Below are 18,385 nucleotides of genomic sequence, written 5' to 3'. Positions count from 1 at the left end.
AAAGGGCCGGCAGCCGGCAAAACGTGGCACTTCGGTGCCTGGGAATCTGCCCGTGGCCACAGAAAAGGTAATCGCGCCGTGGGCCGAAGGTTCCCTACCCCTGCCTTAATAGGAGAGATGTGTCTTCAGAAAATAATCTGTTTAAATCAGATTTTTATGTTAAATGTATTTTATTTTTAATTTTTGGAATAGTTTTTTTTCTTTATTTTTACTTTCCCAATCTGTATTTAAGAAAAAATTTAAACCTTTGCAACTTGGGCTACTAGGCTTCAGTAGAAATTTCATGGGGGCTATTCTCTACTCATTCATACGTCCTATTCTTTTAGAAAGTTCACATGTTAGCAGAAATACTCTGACTCTGACACTATCTTTTGTATTAAAGCATCTATGATATCATTGTGAAGGAAAAGGAGCAGGGTCAGCTGTGACAACGCTTATTGTGTTTGGTGGATCCTGTGTATAGAGCAGTTACCGCTCACTGTAATCCTGCATGTGATGATAATCAAACTTCTGAAAAGTCTTCTAAAGAGCAGGAGGTAGGAATCTAAAATAGCCCCCATGGCCAATGTAAAAATGGCAAGATTTCTAATTGTGATCTGAAAAAGTGGCAAAAATGTAAAAAAATGTTGATTTAATCAGCCGAAATGTGCCTTTAACAAGCCGCAGGTGGGTCAGAGTTTCACCTGCTGCTGTTAACCAGTTGATCCCGCTGTTAATCTCTGACAGTGGGATTTAACACGAGCCAGTCGACAGCGCATCACAAATTCTGCGCATCGGCGCTCCTGTTACCGATGGGTTGTCATGACAGCCGGGGGTCTGCAGAAGACCCTCTTGCCTGGCATTACAATACTCCTGTGAACCCCTAGCTGATGCACTGCTATGTATAGCACAAGCGATCGGACGATCTCCGCTTCAAGTCTCCTAAGGGGGACTATTCAATACAGTAAAAAGTGAAGAAAAAAAGGATTTCAAAAATATGAAAAAATGTAATAAAAAAACCACAAAAGTTCAAATCATCACCCTTTTGACCCATTGAAAATAAAACAATAAAAAAATGCACATATTTGGTATCGCTGCATTCATAAATGTCAGATCTATCAAAATATAAAGTAAATTAATCAAATCGGTAAACGGCATAACGAGAAAATAATCGAAACGCCAGAATTACAGTTTTTTTTATCCGCCGCAACATTGTAATAAAATACAATGAGAGGCGATCAAAACCTTGTATCTACACCAAAATGTATCAATAAAAAGGTCAGCCCAAAAAATAAGCCCTCACCCAGCCCCAGATGCCGAAAAATAAAAACTTTACGGGTCTCGGAAAATGGCAGCAAATGCAAAAACATTTTTTCATACAAATTTGTGAAAAAAATGTCACACTTAAATTAAAAACAATCTATATATGTTTGGTATCTGCGTACTCGTAATGGCCTGGGGAATCATATTGCCAGGCCAGTTTTACTATATAGTGAACATGGTAAATAAAAACCCCAAAAAAACTATTTTGGAATTGCACTTTTTTTGCAATTTCACCACACTGTTTTCAAGTACACTATATGGTAAAATCAATGGTGTCATTCAAAAGTACATCTCGTCTCCTCCAAAAAAAGCCCTCATACGGCTATATTGATGGAAAAAATAAAAAAGTTATGAATCTTGGAAGAAGGGGAGGAAAAAACGGAAAATGGCCATGGCGTGAAGGGGTTAAAGTTCGCTGCCTTGGTTCAGCTCTTGAATCCACATATAATTAGATTTTATCACTTGTGTAAGCTGCAGCCAGTGTCCTTTGACAACTGAAGGGGTCATTACTGCTAGAGTGGGAGCTGATCATACTAAACTGCTCTATAGACAGTGCCTTGTGAAAGTATTTGGCCCCCTTGAACTTTTCTACCTTTTGCCACATTTTTGGCTTCAAACATAAAGATATAAAATTCTAATTTTTTGGGAAGAATCAACAACAAGTGGGATACAATCGTGAAGTGGAACGAAATTTATTGCCTATTTTAAACTTTTTAAAAAAATTAAAAACTGAAAAGTGGGGCGTGCAATATTATTCGGCCCCTTTACTTTCAGTGCAGCAAACTCACTCCAGAAGTTCAGTGAGGATCTCTGAAGGATCCAATGTTGTCCTAAATGACTGGTAATGATAAGTAGAATCCACCTGTGTGTAATCAAGTCTCCGTATAAATGCACCTGCTCTGTGATAGTCTCAGGGTTCTGTTTCAAGTGCAGAGAGCATCATGAAGACCAAGGAACACACCAGGCAGGTCCGAGATACTGTTGTGGCGAAGTTTAAAGCCGGATTTGGATACAAAAAGATTTCCCAAGTTTTAAACATCTCAAGGAGCACTGTGCAAGCGATCATATTGAAATGGAAGGCGTATCAGACCACTGCAAATCTACCAAGACCCGGCCGTCCCTCTAAACTTTCATCTCAAGCAAGGAGAAGACTGATCAGAGATGCAGCCAAAAGGCCCATGATCACTCTGATGAACTGCAGAGATCTACAGCTGAGGTGGGAGAGTCTGTCCAGAGGATAACAATCAGTCATACAGTGCACAAATCTGGCCTTTATGGAACAAATCTGGCCTTTATGGAAGAGTGGCAAGAAGAAAGCCATTTCTCAAAGATATCCATAAAAAGTCTTGTTTGAAGTTTGCCACAAGCCACCTGGGAGACACACCAAACATGTGGAATAAGGTGCTCTGGTCTGATGAAACCAAAATCAAACTTTTTGGCCACAATGCAAAACGATATGTTTGGCGTAAAAGCAACACAGCTCATCACCCTCAAAACACCATCCCCACTGTCAAACATGGTGGTGGCAGCATCATGGTTTGGGCCTGCTTTTCTTCAGCGGGAACAGGGAAGATGGTTAAAATTGATGGGAAGATGGACGGAGCCAAATACAGGACCATTCTGGAAGAAAACCTGTTGGAGTCTGCAAAAGACCCGAGACTGGGACAGAGATTTATCTTCCAACAAGACAATGATCCCAAACATAGATCAAAATCTACAATGGAATGGTTCAAAAAGAAACGTATCCAGGTGTTAGAATGACCAAGTCAAAGTCCAGAACTGAATCCAATCGAGAATCTGTGGAAAGTGCTGAAAACTGCTGTTCACAAATGCCCTCCATCCAACCTCAATGAGCTTGAGCTGTTTTGCAAGGAAGAATGGGCAAGAATTTCCGCCTCTCGATGTGCAAAACTGATAGAGACATACCCCAAGCGACTTGCAGCTGTAATCGCAGCAAAAGGTGGCGCTACTCAAGGGGGCCGAATAATATTGCACGCCCCACTTTTCAGTTTTTTATTTTTTTAGCAAGTTTAAAATATCCAATAAATTTCGTTCCACTTCACGATTGTGTCCCACTTGTTGTTGATTCTTCCCAAAAAAATTAGAATTTTATATCTTTATGTTTGAAGCCAGAAATGTGGCAAAAGGTAGAAAAGTTCAAGGGGGCCAAATACTTTCACAATGCACTGTATATAGCCTGTATATCATGTCTATTTAACCTAATAGGCCATATGGTAAAGTGTTATCATTGTCATCATCTCTTTTATAGTAATAATCCCATTTATGCTTAGTAGAGTCATTAAAGTTTCATCTTGATGCTAACAAAAAACACTAAAAAGACCCTCATACTATTTACAAAACCTTTAATCATTTAATATTAAAAAGGGGGGGCAGAGGTTAGTCAAGTCGGTGGGTGAAAAGGGATATTGACCCTACCTTGCCGTGGAGGTTGGCACCCTAAGAAACGAAGTGGCGCCCCCCGCTCGACGTCGACTTACCCCATTAATCCTTGTACAGGGATAGCACCACCGTGAAGATTAAACAGCAAGCACACATATAGACACACATGTTTCTGATATCTCATCTGAATTATTACTTTTTGTTACATATATTTGCCTATTGCTAGTGAATACTTTTGGTTCCCTTCCCCTGTAATGTATTTTACGGTCACTGAGGGCAAGCTTACGTTGATTGATTAAAGGTTTTGTAAAGAGTAGAAGGGTCTTTTTGGTGTTTTTTTGTATGATTTGGGACTCAACTGATTAAGAATTTTTGTGGTTTTTCATCTTGATGTTAACCCTTAAAGGCGTTGTCCAGGTTTGGATAAGAACTTTCAATTATGCACGAAACAAATTCAAAAATATATTGTGACATTGATGGGCGGGAAATTCACTTTACAACCCCATGGGTGTTTATATATAGACACACAGCATAGAAATCTCTTGGCCGAGTATTGGCAAGTCATGTTTTATTTATTTTTTTTAAAGTTGATAAACTCACACCATACAACTCCGGACTTAATCCAAGAGAAAAAGTAAGAAAGAACACATCTGTAGCTTCTCTACTTAAGCCCCTTTACTTCAGTAGAAGAATTTCTTAACCCAAGTCCATAGTGAATACAAAAAGTCCAGATCTAAACTTTTTTTTTATTAAAAAAAAAAAAAAGCAACTTATGGAATATTAATTAAAGGTACACCTGCATTTAGACAGAAATACCAGTGCGGTGAAGCCAGCAACTTTCCTACTCATGTACTTGTATAATGTAGCGACCTTTATAACAGTGGACTATTCAGTGACCCTCTTGTGGACTCCCAGAAACAGAAGTTTTTCTGTTTTCTATATTATACGTTCTCTGTATTCATGTAATGCTGATGTAACTCCAGACACTTTTTGGTTATAATTACAATTTTTGAGTAAACCAGTGTTTTCAGACTTTCGTTCAATTCCCAGGGGTCTAAAAGTAACATCTGCAAGAGTAATGAATAAGTTCTTGGCTGTTCCCGCCGCAAGGAAGCCTGCAGCTGATCAGCTCTGCCTCATTTGTAGGTGTCACTGCAGTAGGGATTAGTGGAGAAGATTCCAGGCAACGTGACACACCGATCAGGCCAAAGAAAACCTCCCAGCTAAAATATATCTGATTTTTCAGCCATTGTTTAACCAAAACAAAAACTAGGACATGTATCAGTGACGATGCACACACGTCTGAACAGAGCTCTCAGCCGACACTTGTAGAATACATACATTTTTCTACATGGAATTGAACACCAGTATTGATTAATGAAGAAAAAACTATTTTGCATGAAAAAAAACAATATATATTTATTTTTTTAAAGTTCTATGTATTGAGTTTTTCAATAAAGTAAACCGGATATCCAATAAAGTAATATGCAAAATGTTACAAGCCAAGATGTAATTCTGATAAAAGTTGTAATATTTGTATTGTAGCACTATATTATTATTATTATTATTTATTTGTATAGAGCCATTGATTCCATGGTGCTGTACATAAGGAGGAGTTACATACAAAATACAGATATCACATACAGTAAACGAACTAAGGCTAAGTGCCCACCATGCAGAAATGCAGCATATTTTTTCCGCTTCTCTGTGGCAGGAAAAACGCATGCGGATTGTACATGCGTTTTTCCTGCCAGGTAGAAGCGTTTGTCAAACGTTTTTGCATGCATTTCTACATGCGGGTTATGAAGCACTTTTCCAAGCGATTTTAGCATCACTTGGAAAACTGCTTGACAACTTGGTCACACTATATAAATCCATGCAACCGGCATGGATTTATATAGTGTGACCAAATAATAGTTAAAAAAAAAAGAATAAAAATGGTAAAAAATAAAGATTATACTTACCTTCCGTTGGCCCCCAGTGTTTTCTCCGCTGCATCCGGTCTGTTGTATGGGTCGTGGTGGTGTGAAAGGACCTGCCATGACGTCATTGAGTCATGTGACAGGTCACGTGACCTGTCACATGACTAAATGACGTCATGGCAGGTCCTCACACCACCGCGATCAATACAACAGACTGGACGCATCGCTGAGGAGACCGGGGGCCATCAGAAGGCAAGTATAATCTTTATTTTTTATTTTAAATTCTTTTTTTAACAGGTTCTATGGTACCTAGGTCTGGAGGAGAGTCTCCTCTTCTCCAGACCCGGGTACCATCCTCACATTGAACCGTATGATATCCGCATGTGCAGATGCAGTGATGCGGATGTCACGCGGTCCAATGCAAGTCAATGGCGGCAATTACGTTGCGTGTTTGCAAAATTAATGGACATGCGTATTTTTCCGCAATGATAATCCGCAGCGGAAATTTCCGCAGCATGTGTACAGCACATGCAGATTTTCATTGGGGATCATGGGGCACGTATTACCAAGTGTTTTTTAAGCGTTTTCGCTGCGGAAATTCCGCGGCAAAAGCGCTTGAAAAATGCATAGTGGGCACGCAGCCTAACAGTGATAGATTGGTACAGAATGAAGAGGACCCTGCCCTTGCGGGCTTCCATTCCACAGGATGATGGGGAAGGAGACAGTAGGTTGGGGGGTTGCAGTAGCATCGGTGGTGTTGAGGTGGCAGTGGGGTCAGTGCAGGTTGTAAGCTTTCTTGAAGAGATGGGTTTTCAGGTTCCGTCTGAAGGATCCAAAGGTGGTTGCTAATCGGTCGTGTTGAGGCACAGAATTTCAGAGGATGAGGTATATACGGGAGAGGTCTTGGAGACGATTGGGTGAGGAGTGAATAAGTGTGGAGGAGAGAAGGAGGTCTTGGGAGAACCGGAGGTTACGTGAGGGAATATATCTGGAGATTAGTTCAGAGATGTATGGAGGAGAGAGGTTATGGATGGCTTTGTAGGTCAGTGTTAGTAGTTTGAACTGGATATGCTGGGGAATTGGGAGCCAGTGAAGGGATCTGCAAATGAGGAAAGCAGAGGAGTAGCGAGGCGAGAGATGAAGTAGTCTGGCAGCAGAGTTAAGGACGGACTGGAGAGGTGCATATATTACATGTAATAGAAGAATGATAAACCTGACCAAGGTGTTTTACATCAAGAGCACCGGGGGTTAAGAACAAGAATTACATGTTTATTGTCCTCAGAAGGTCATTCTTGGGTCAATAATAGCTTCTTGATTTGATGCAATTCATCTAACTATACAATAATTATCCAACAAACAAAAAAAAAGGAGTGGGGGAGGGTGCTTGTCTGTGTTAGTCCTGGCATGCTTTTATTTTCCAAGGCGCTTTATGTGGTTTGAATGGGCGGTTCTTCTAGATGTTCCCTTTCCAAGTACAAGGTTGTGTTCTGGAAGTGAGTTTTGATTTTGCTCTGGATTGTGAAAGGTAGGATAGCTATGAATCTCTCCCATGTGTTCAAGAACTTTTCTACCCTAGATTCTTTGAGGACGCACCGCTCTACCCATTGTATTTCCTGGGGAAATATCCAACGTTGAAGGATTTGTCATTTTTTTTTGTGCTGCAGCTGAGATCAGATGTATAAGTTTTCTTGCCTTTTTCACATTTGTATTTGTGGATCTACATCTCCGACTAGGTTCCAGAGCATGTCATAGGTTACAAAGTTGGTCAGGGGTGTCAGGACAAAGTGTTTGATTAGTAGCCAAAATCTCTCAATGACCTCACACAAAGTTTTATCATTTTTCATAGGTTTGTTCTACCTATAAAGGTGAGTGGAAATTTCCTACAGTTGGAAAGAGTTAATCCCAGATTTTGTATGTAGACTTGGATGTTCGAGGAGTATATATCTTTTGGCGCCCTTGTAATTTGCACCCTCTGATAACTTAACCCTCCGTCACATACAATATCGGTTCTAACGAGTTCACATACAATGTGACTGTCAGGCGCAGGCTAGAAAAATACCTATAATATCTAATGTTTGCAATTTCAGTGCTCTAAAAGTGATCAGTGACCTTCATAGGGATGTAATAAAAGAGACTACACATAATCAGGTGCAAAAAAAACCATTTACTTAACATAAAACTAATAACTCTGAAATACAAACATTTCAAAACTCCCGCCAAATAGTCCCCAGTTCGACTCTGTCAAAAAACTCTACAAAGAAAATTTATGGAAACAAACTTAATTTTAAGGTACCTTAAGTACTATTAAACACATATTCAACCAGAATTAGATCCTGAAGTTTCCCCAGAAAAATTACACTTGCAGAGCAAAGAGCAAGAATTACACATCATTTTTGCATGTGTCAGGCAGATTGCATTATGACATTTGCGACATTCATAATTAGAAAGCCTTCTGATTCCGCTTTCCGTGGTGCAGGTGGTGCATCTCCTTCTTTTGGGAGGTGGTGCAGGTGGTGAATTTTCACTATCATCTTCTGGGCGGCATCTTTTGAGCTGAACTTGAAGGCTAGAGGGGATACCGATTGTTTTCATACTTCTCTTGCGTAGCTCTCCAAGCACTAGTTCATGGGCCAATTTTTTCAGATAGAATCGTCTACAGAGTGGTTCAAGCTTGTTTTCAAGGTAAATGACTTGTGAATTTATACCACCCAAATTCAACATAGCAAAAAATATGACCATTGGCCAGCGTTTGGTATTTTTGCTGATGTTGAAAGTTGAGCACATCTGATCCGCTGTATCAACACCCCCTTTGGTTGCATTATAAAATGTAATTATCTCTGGGTTTTTTTGTGCCTCAGTCCCAGGATCGATGGCATCATCATCATGAAGAAGTACAATTTTTTTTGCTTGTGGTACATAGAAAACCAAAACCTTTCCATTATGGAATGCAAACATACTGCTGTACTGTTGTCTCCCTTTCACACTTGCAAACTGTGTAGGCAATTCTTTTTTATTTTTTCTTACAGTTCCGACATATGAAAGCTTCTGCATTTTCAGATAATCAATCAGATCACAATTTGAAAACCAATTGTCAGCTGTTATATTGCGACCCGATCCAAATAAGGGCTCAGCCAGTCTTTTTACAACATCACTGGGTTTGTTGCTGACACAGTAAGGACCTTCTGGTTGTTTTCCTGCATAAACTTCCAGGTTGTAAGTGTAGGTCTTACTGGCATCAACAAGGGCATACATTTTTATTCCATATTTGTTAGGCTTTGATGGAATATATTGACGAAAGGCACATTTACCACGAAAACCAGGGAGCATTTCGTCAATAGTGAGATTCTCCCCAGTAGCTTTTTTTACAGTTTTCAACAAATTTTTGGAATATATCACGAATTGGAGCAAGTCGGTCATGTGTTTTACGTTCGGTTCGGGTAGTTCTGTCGTCAAACCGAAGGCAACGAATTAGAAGCTTGAATCTGTTTATGGACATAACAAGGCCAAATTTTTCAACTCCATCCCCATCTTTACTCCAAAGTTCCTCCAAACTTTGTCTATTTGCCCTATAAGCTCCTGCAAGGTATAATAATCCAAAAAAAGCACGCAGTTCTATTTCATCTGTGGCCTTGATGGTTCTGTTGCAGATGAACTTGTCCTTTATAATGTCTATATATTGGTTGGTATATGTGACAATAGAGTCCAGAATGTCATCTGTGAATAAACTATTCCAGCATTCAACTGCAGTTTTTGCATTACTTGCAGTTCCTATAACTGCAGGAAGGTGAGTAATAATGTTTTGAGGTTCCCTACTTTTTTCCTGGAGTGGCTTCTTGTTCCATTGGTTTTTTTTTATCTTTTCCCATATAATAAGATTGTACATCTTCATCCTCATCACTGTCACCATCTTGCTCTGTTTCAGAATCCACTTCACATACTTCCACCTCATCATGAGAATCAATCTCACTTTCCTCTCCTAAATCCTCATTCAGTGTGGGGTCTGCATCATCTAACAGCATGTTTGTTACTTCCTCAACATCAAGGTTTTTTGATAAATTGTACATTTTCCTCTCCATTTCAGCAGATAATCTGAAGCAAGAGAAGGAATATGTGTTAGGGAACTAATGTATATGCCTGAGCAGCACACTTTCTTTTTTAATCTGCCTTATTTCTATGAAATATCCTCACACTTTGTGCTATACATTCATAAAACAAGCTAAATAAACAATTGTGATGAATAAAAACATAAAATACCAACCTTATTGAGTGTGACGTGTTCACATGCAATGAGCCTGAGAGATTAGCGCAGTTATATCTGTCCTCCTGAAGCTCTGCAATCCAACTGTGGTATGAGGTTTCACAGAGCTGCTAGAGACAGGAGACTACCTGGAGGGAGGGGATTTCCTCACAATCTGGTGAGGAAGGAGAAATGAAAGTAAAAGAGATGTGCCTGTCAGGCCTATTGTATGTGACGGAGGGTTAAAGAAGAGTTCTGTTTAAGTTGAGTTGACGGTGTCCAAGTCGGCTGATTCGAGCCTTTCCGAATTAGTAAATCACATTTGTATATGTGAAGTATATAACCTAATAGGGAACCTATGAGCTTTAGATCCTACAGAGTATCAGGAAGTGTTTCTCTCAGGGATGAAACCATCAAAAGTATCACCGAAAGCCTCTGCCTTTATTTCCCGTTGTCTTAATTGTCCCTCTGTAGAGATTAGATATTTCGATGTTGTGAAACAGGGGATCTATGGATAAATCAACTAAAAGTGTGGCAAGGGACAGCCCTGCCTAGTACTACAGAAAAGGTCAATTGGGCTGGTCAAAAGATTGCTTACCTCTTCACTGATATGTTGTAAATAAGTAAGAAATTACATCTGGTCAGAGTGGTGTATAGATAAGGCCAAGAGACACTATCAAAAGCCTTCTCCGCATCTATGCTGAGTAACATGGTTACTAGGTTAGATCTATCCACCGCATTTACCACTATGGGTACTGCTGTACGTACAAAAATGTTTTTTAGCCTGTTGTATCATAGAGTTCAGGTTTAGGACACACTGTCTTGTATGCTGTAAACATAGTTTTCTACTGCTCCCAAATATATTCTCCTTTGCACATAAAACTTATCAAGCATCAGATGGATGCTAAAGGCAACACGACCCTTTTTCCTGCTTTTTACACTATTCTCTTTTATTGCAATTGTAGGCCTGAAAGTTTACATTTTTGTAAATCGTTAAAGACTGCAGTTAATCACATGTGATGAGGGATCTCCAGTGCAGCTCTTCTAATTGATCAACTATTGACCCCCTTCTCCCCATCTGATAGGAATCTCAGCCCCGATTTATTGGGTTGGAGTCAGACGTTCCTGATTCATTAAGAGATGCAGGCCTCTTAAAGAATCAGGAGCGTCTGATAGGTTGCTTGTGTGCACCTCGCCACAAATGTTACGTTAGTCAGAGACTGGAGTAAGATTTTTGGCATAGGGAATGCCACAGTTCGACGTGAATTAGACAAGCTGTGGCATCACGCCCCAGTCCAGCTCTAGCCATTTTAGTGGAGCCTGGTGAAAATGCCAAAAGTTGCTAAACGTTTTGTGCAGCTCCGTTTTGAGCCAAAACTTTTCAGTTTGTCAAGGTGATTTTATGCTAGAATTGGCGTAATCCCTTTGAAGACTCAAGACCTTCCTTTTTACCTGCGGTTAGACTATTAGTAAATGTTTACTGAATAAAGTTGCAAAAATGGTTGAGCTTCAATTAAATTGAATTTGATTAAAAAATTGATTTTAGTCAAAAGTATGCCTCAAAATCTAAATTCATCAGACTTTATGCCATTTTAGGAATAGTACTGCAAAGGGTTCAGACACGTTAATATTATAGATGTAGAATTCTGTAATCGACTGCTCAGCACACCACCATTTCTTGATTAGTACACAATTTTGTAGCAAGGAAATATCTTGTTAGTTCAGTCACAAGATAAACAGAACTATTGGTAGGAATGCCTTTTGTCATGTTTAAAAGGAACCTTTCACCAATCTGATCTCTGTGCAGCAGTTTACAAAACAGAAGGATCCACAGTAAAGATAGGAAGTCTCTTTAGGCACCAGTGTATGTATTTTGTGAACCAGCAACTCAGTAGGACCATATAGGTGGTGCACTTGCAGTTTCGCGTCCTTATGTCGCGTCTATGGTTTGGATTCGTAGAAGCGTCGTAAGGACGCGAAACTGCTGTCGTCCACCTACCTCTCCCCGCATGTCTCCCCTGCTTTTATGATTACCACCAATTTGGATGTCCGTTTCTGTCTGAAATAAAGGACTTTTAGCCACACAGTACATGGTGAGTTCTGCTTTTCTACTTATCTTCGAAAAGAGTATGAGCCTTAGCCTAAAAGAAGTGTCGCATAACCGTATAACTCGGACAGGGATCACAACACAATACTCAGACTGGCCGTCGGCTCTCCCGGCCTGAGAGTGACAGCTGCATAGAAATATATGCTGTCACCGTCGGGTCAGGAGAGTTGCCGGCCAGTCGGAGCATTGTGATGCGATCCCTGTCCGAGTTATATGGCCGTCTGATTCTTCCATAATGATGTATAGCTTTTTGAGAAAAGGTTTAGTAAATCCTGTGATTCATTAATTTCAATTCCTGCTCACTTTGGTCTTGGGAGTCCAGTGGGCGGTCTTATTAGTGATTGGCAGCCTTCCTTTTTTTGTTCATATAGAGATAGTTGTCAATCAGTAATTAGAACTGGTCACTGGCTTCCTACAGTGCTATATATCAATCTGCTTAGCTCCTCCTGTTCTATATCTTGCTGCCTAGAGATGAGCGAATAAATTTAAGTGGAATTGAATTCTCGAATTTTACAAAATGCAGTCGCCAAAATGCGGATTTTTTTGTAGTTCACTTCCGCATGGATTCATCAAAATGGCAGCTGCTGGCCTCTTTTTCTGAACCGTTGGGGACTATCAAAAGGTTGAAAAAATTTAAAAAAATAAATAAATAAAAAATTCTTAGACTCACTATACCACTAACCTCTCCGGTCCCACCGTTCTTCACCATCCCTTGTCTGGTCCTCATCGCATCTCATGAACGGCAGGAATCAAAAGATGTGACATGCCAGAGAAATGAGGGTAAAGATTCTTTTTTATTTTTTTTCATGTTGCGTATATTATGATCTGAAGTCTAGAGAGACCACACACCCCGCCAGCATAAAAAAGCACATTAAAGTCCTGGGAAAAACCGTGTGAACAGGCGAATTCGAATGTTGCCTAATCCACTCATCTCTGCTGCTGCCTGTTCTATGTGACCAGTTCCCGTTATATATTCACAAAGGCATGTAACTTTCTCTTTTAAAGTTTGTTCCTGCTTTAAACACTTGATACACATGCAATATTAATGTTGTTGACTTTCTATATCTTCTTTGTTATATTCCCACTTTCTATTAAATTGTGAATACAAATGCATTTATTATGACAAATGGCCCTAGGGCAAGTTTTTGCCATGGTGGCAACTTAGGCAGAAATCAGAACTGCCTTTTATCAATATGATTATTCAATCTGAGTAACGCCATTATTCATACACTCTTCAACATTGAAAATGCAACACCAAGAAGGAATATTGGGGAACTATGGAAATAAACGATGGATAGACATGTAAATGATGAAAAAATGGAAACTAAATTTTCAAAATATCTAATTTTGTTTATTATCTAGCATGAGCGCAATGTGCAGAAATCCGAACACACTTGCGCGTCTTGCTGCTATCAATGAGGTTATCAATAGTTGTCTGAGGAATGTTCTATTAAGCTGAATGCACTTGGATATGAGAAATGGCCGACAAAGTCAATGTAAAGCCGAGCTGTAGGTATACCTGGAACAAAGACTAGAGCATTTTGGCTACCGTACATCATGCCACCCCACACCATAATCCCATGAGAAGTACCGGTATGACATTCCCTCGTGAAGGCCTCTTCTTTGCGTTGCCCACATGGTCTCTAGACCAATCTCCTGCTATCATTGCGTCAAGACAAAAGCGAGACTCATCGCTGAAAAGAGTAAACCTTCAGTCCAGCCTCTATTCTCTAAAGTGTCTCAGGAGCAATTTTCAACACGACTACTCCATGCAGCATGTTGCTTGTGCAACTGTGAGCAACTTGCATGGCCTAAATGCCCTACCATGACTTGCAGCTTCTCCAGATTTGTCTCCCATCAAGCACACTTGTGACGCCATGGGTCAGCGATTGCCAAGATAGCTGCCAGCATTGGATCTTGATAATTTTGTGTGCCCAAGTACATCCAGCGTGGCAGAACATTCCTCATACTACCATTAATAACCTCATTGATAGCAGCCAAGGCGTGTAAGTGTTGTGTGTTTCTGTGCATGGCGTTCATACTCTATACAGAATAAATTGAGCTATTTTGAACATTTTGTTCAATTTTTTTCATTATCTGCATATTGTTAAGATGTTGATCAATCCTGTAATTCCCAAAACTCCATGACTTTTCTTTCTTGGTGTTGCAGTTTCAATGTTGAGGAATGCAGGTCCTGAACACCTCTGTAACTTAGAACATGGCTGTATGTTACTAGGTTGTACAAGAGAACTTGCCATATTGGCTTTCCCTTCATTGTATGTAATACTGTCAGTATTGAGCTTCATATGCTCCATTTTGGTTCCTTACTATTTTATTTGAAGCAAGGAGTGCTGATACTTTTGGAAACATTTTCTGTAGAACTCAATAACATGCAGCTGTTTTGTTATTTCATGTGGTCAGGAGCACCACCAGCACCCGGTATCTGAACACACAGAACTGGTGGGCCCACTCTGCCCAGTTTTCAACTTTCTACAGTACTGTGCAAAGTTTTAGGCAGGTGTGGAAAAATGCTATCAAAAATAAAAGTGTAAATAGATTATTTTTATCAATCAATAAAATTCTGATGGCCCTTCAGCTCCCCTCCACATAGTTAGTCATATCCTCACAGTTTCCCCAAACTACTGATAATTAAAATATATAAATTAAAATATAACTACTACTCATTCCCCTGATGCACTACTCCGGTCTGTGCAGTAGTGTACTGAGGCTCCGCACAGCAGGCTCAATCTAGTGACATCATTGCACTTGCTGTTCTCAGTCTCAGACACACAGAAGAATTAGCTGGGTAGAAGAGCAAATTGAGCAATTGTAAGTAAGCAGTGTTATATAATATGATGAGTACAATATTTTAAGAGGATAAAAATGTTGAGGGGAGAGCTTCTTTAAAAATCTTTTGTCCTGCTTCTTCTTCGGCCAGTTATCCTACAGACATGCATAAGACAGTGAGGAGGAGGTGGACATGGCTGAGCTCCTCAGACACTCCGAAAGTATTTCTTTATAGATTCTTTTCAGTTTTAATTGCCGCATAGGACCAAAATAAAGAGGCATCTCTGGGATATGTTTTCTGGAATGCTGGTATTTTGCTGTTTTAAACCCAGCAGACTTGTTACTCAACGGTTATATGATAATGTATTAAGTTGCTCAGAATTTACTGTAGATTAATTCTATGCGCAAATCTGAGCGACTGTAGAACATTCTGGTTAGAAGAACATATATCATTGCCACAAACTTGTATAATGTAGTGTTAGTCTTGGCTACCAGCCAAAGTCTAATGTAGATAATGAGAAATAAAGCGTTATTGGGATCTCTGATTCTTTTCGTATTGGGTCAAGTGAAATGATAATTTATCTGCTACAAGAGGAAACATACCTCTTTTTGTTATGTCTACCTTGTAATACCTTTATCTAATGTATTATTAATATAATTTCTCAGGCTGTCCCATGTGCTTCAGTTTGATGAGAAAAGCCAGAAGGTAAAGGATGCTAATGTGCCAGATGAAGACACCTTTGAGATCTACGATCCCCGAAACCCAGTCAATAAGAGGAGGCGAGAGGAAAGTAAGAAACTGATGAAGCAGAAGAAAGAACGTCGATGAATGATGAGGACACACGAATGACCTTTCTTTCTTACTGATGTAAAGATGCCGATTCGGTTATGATTTCCATGTTGTTGGTTTTTTACTTTTAGTAACTGATCCTTTCGATGTCAGTCATCCTTGTTTTACCAACTGCATTAGAAATGTTTTATTACATCCATAATCTTAAAAGTTGGTAATTGAAAATATAGATTTATCAAAGCCTTTGAAAAGGGACAGTTTTTATTCAGAGCTATCGAGTTTTCTGTTTTCAGTTTGCAAAAGGTGTCTAGTTGTCTACACAATGAAAAGTGGCATCTCATTAGATGCTCTAAAATCCTACTCGCCCTATTTTTGTGCACCGGTTATGATATGAAATTAAAGCACTCCCATCAAAATTTGTATCCGCTTAATATGTTGATGATGATTACCATATATTATAATATGGCAATCATCATATTATATAGCACTGTGCACTTACAATTGCTCATTTTGCCTTTCTACTCAGCTACTCTTCTCCATTAGGTCTGTTTCATCACTTGATTAAAAACTGACTAGCTGAATCCTTCTAAGCTCTATGTAGAAACAGGAGGTCAATTTTCCCTATGTGACTCATCAGTCACTGCTAAAGTCAATGGCAGGGGGAGAAGAGGAGCAGCTGGGTCAGGAGGTGAAGAGGGGAATGATAAATGCAGGGACAAGAGACTTCCTGTTTCTACATAGAAAAGAGAAGAATTAACTGGGTAGAAAGGCAAAATGAACAATTGTAAGTACACAGTGCTATATAATATGATGATTGCAATATATTAAGAGGATGAAAACTTTGATAGGAATGCTTCTTTAAGCAGAAAAATTAAAATCCAAGTATTAAAGGGAAGCTCCACAAGATCCCTGATTTACCTGTCCATGTGTAGATAACATCCAGAATACAAGACGTGACACATGGATTTTGCGATCTATAAATCCATGTGTCATTGAAGGCAATTTAAACAATCTGATAATTCCCGAGTGTACATTCGATCACCCATTTGACAATTATCGTTATCTTTAAAGATGCCAGTAATCACCCAACTAGCAAGATGCATGTTAGTCAGTTGATTGAGACATCATCGTTATCAGCAGCACACTGACCTGTATAAACAGGAGATATGCTGCCAATAACTATGATATTCTTTGTGCATAGAACTATCGTGCAAATTGTTCTGTTCTCAAAGATTTCCTATCAGCCTGTCTAAACAGACCATTAAACGACCGCCGATCAGCAGTTGTTCAATGACCAAAATGTTCCTGGAAGAATTTTTTTAAAAACCGTTTCACGTTAAAACTTTAAATTGTTATATCACCCATTAATATTTATTATCGGTCCACATGAGTAGGGCTTGATTGCTCTGCATCTATTCCTAAAATGAGACATCCCAATGACCAACAAGCACTGGGGTCTCCTGTTCTAACAAATCAATGTTTAGATCCCAAAGTCTGGGTTGGGTTGCCAGCTCTTGTTCACGCCATGTTCCTTACATATATCTCTGACGGAAGGCTGCAACATATCCCTCTGCCTAGGCATAAAGTAGGATACATTATCTATAAAGCCTCTTTGGAGAGAAGCATCCCAGCTAAGGACAGCATGATGACCAAGAGAAGCGTTCTTGGGGGCAGAGGCAGTAGAGTTACTCAGGTGGTGGTATTTGTCATAGTACTTTGTCACCTGCCTAGTGCACCCCTACCATTCTCCCACTCCATCCCACAGTGCTACGCTGCCCTGCCTATGGGAGCTCCAGGGATGTAGTTGCTCATACATAGCTTAAACCAGACACATGGAGGCCAAAAAGACACTCTATATGCTGCTGTTTGGCCATAGCCATGGACATGTTTGCCATATACATCGGAAGCCTTCATGATAATTGTAGGGGCAGCACGTGATGTGATCAGAAGCGATCAATTCTCACCCATCTTGTAAATATCTGATCAATGTTAGCAGGTGTAATACCTCTTTAAGGGCAACAGACAGTGATTATGTTATTCAGATATATTGCCGTTAAAGCAATAATATTTGAACTATTTTTCATACATCCAACTTTTATGCAACTTGGCAAATTAAAGCTTTTGTCTGACCGATGTACATACTTCAGGTAACACCAATTTCATCACCATTATCGGTAATGACCCAAGTATGTTTCATGAGAGAGAGGGAAAAACAGCTGTATCGCATCATGGCAGCATATTATTCCTTACAAGGAAGTCTTCTATGTACGAGCTGTACTGCAGTTATAGCAATCACCCTTAATAAAAGGTACAGGATGCAAAAGAATCCTCATTTTTACTTTCTGCACGACATCTCTATATTCTGCACATTCTTCCATTGACTTTGTAGCTTGCAGCATTGTTGTGTTATCATTGTGTATTGTGTCACTCGTTGCAGATAGTTTAGATTTGGTGACGTTTCATTTTCTAAAGCAATCAATAAAGTATGTTATATCATGTTTCTAGTTGGCTGGCTGATAAAGGTACAATTTGGGCAAAATTATACAAAAATTTAACACAGGAAGTTTTGAAAAATGTGGACATTCAAGTCTAAAGTTAAAGGTGATCGCCAATGCTTTTCTGTTTTGCATTGGGAGGTTAGAAGTGCCAATCATGTGGCATCGGTTGGCCTTTTGCCAGGTATCTTGTACATGTCCCTATGCTGATTATTAGGCAAATGTCCACAATGCCATCTGGGGTTTTGTGGGGAATCCACATGGAAGATAAATTGTGTTGCATTTTTTTTAATCTACAGCATGTTAATTTCTGTTGCGTAAAGCACCTTTTTCTTGCAAATTTTT

General features: G+C 39.6%; 1 protein-coding gene across 2 annotated transcripts in view; it reads left to right on the top strand.

The window, feature by feature from the left end:
* Positions 1 to 18,041, top strand: part of CWC27 (CWC27 spliceosome associated cyclophilin) — a 303,935-nt gene extending 285,894 nt beyond the window's left edge. For both annotated transcript variants that reach the window (XM_073680243.1, XM_073680242.1), the window contains one exon: positions 15,422 to 18,041. In XM_073680243.1, the coding sequence (XP_073536344.1) occupies positions 15,422 to 15,584 (163 nt within the window). In that variant the 3' untranslated portion in view covers positions 15,585 to 18,041. The remainder of the gene's footprint in view (positions 1 to 15,421) is intronic.
* The last annotated feature ends 344 nt before the right edge of the window (positions 18,042 to 18,385 follow it).

This window comes from Phyllobates terribilis, unplaced genomic scaffold, assembly GCF_046119375.1.
Source record: "Phyllobates terribilis strain yellow unplaced genomic scaffold, ASM4611937v1 Scaffold_1__5_contigs__length_1240528914, whole genome shotgun sequence".
NCBI classification, from domain to species: domain Eukaryota; kingdom Metazoa; phylum Chordata; class Amphibia; order Anura; family Dendrobatidae; genus Phyllobates; species Phyllobates terribilis.
Note: the sequence above shows the minus strand (reverse complement) of the source record. Positions and strands in the feature narration are given on the sequence as shown.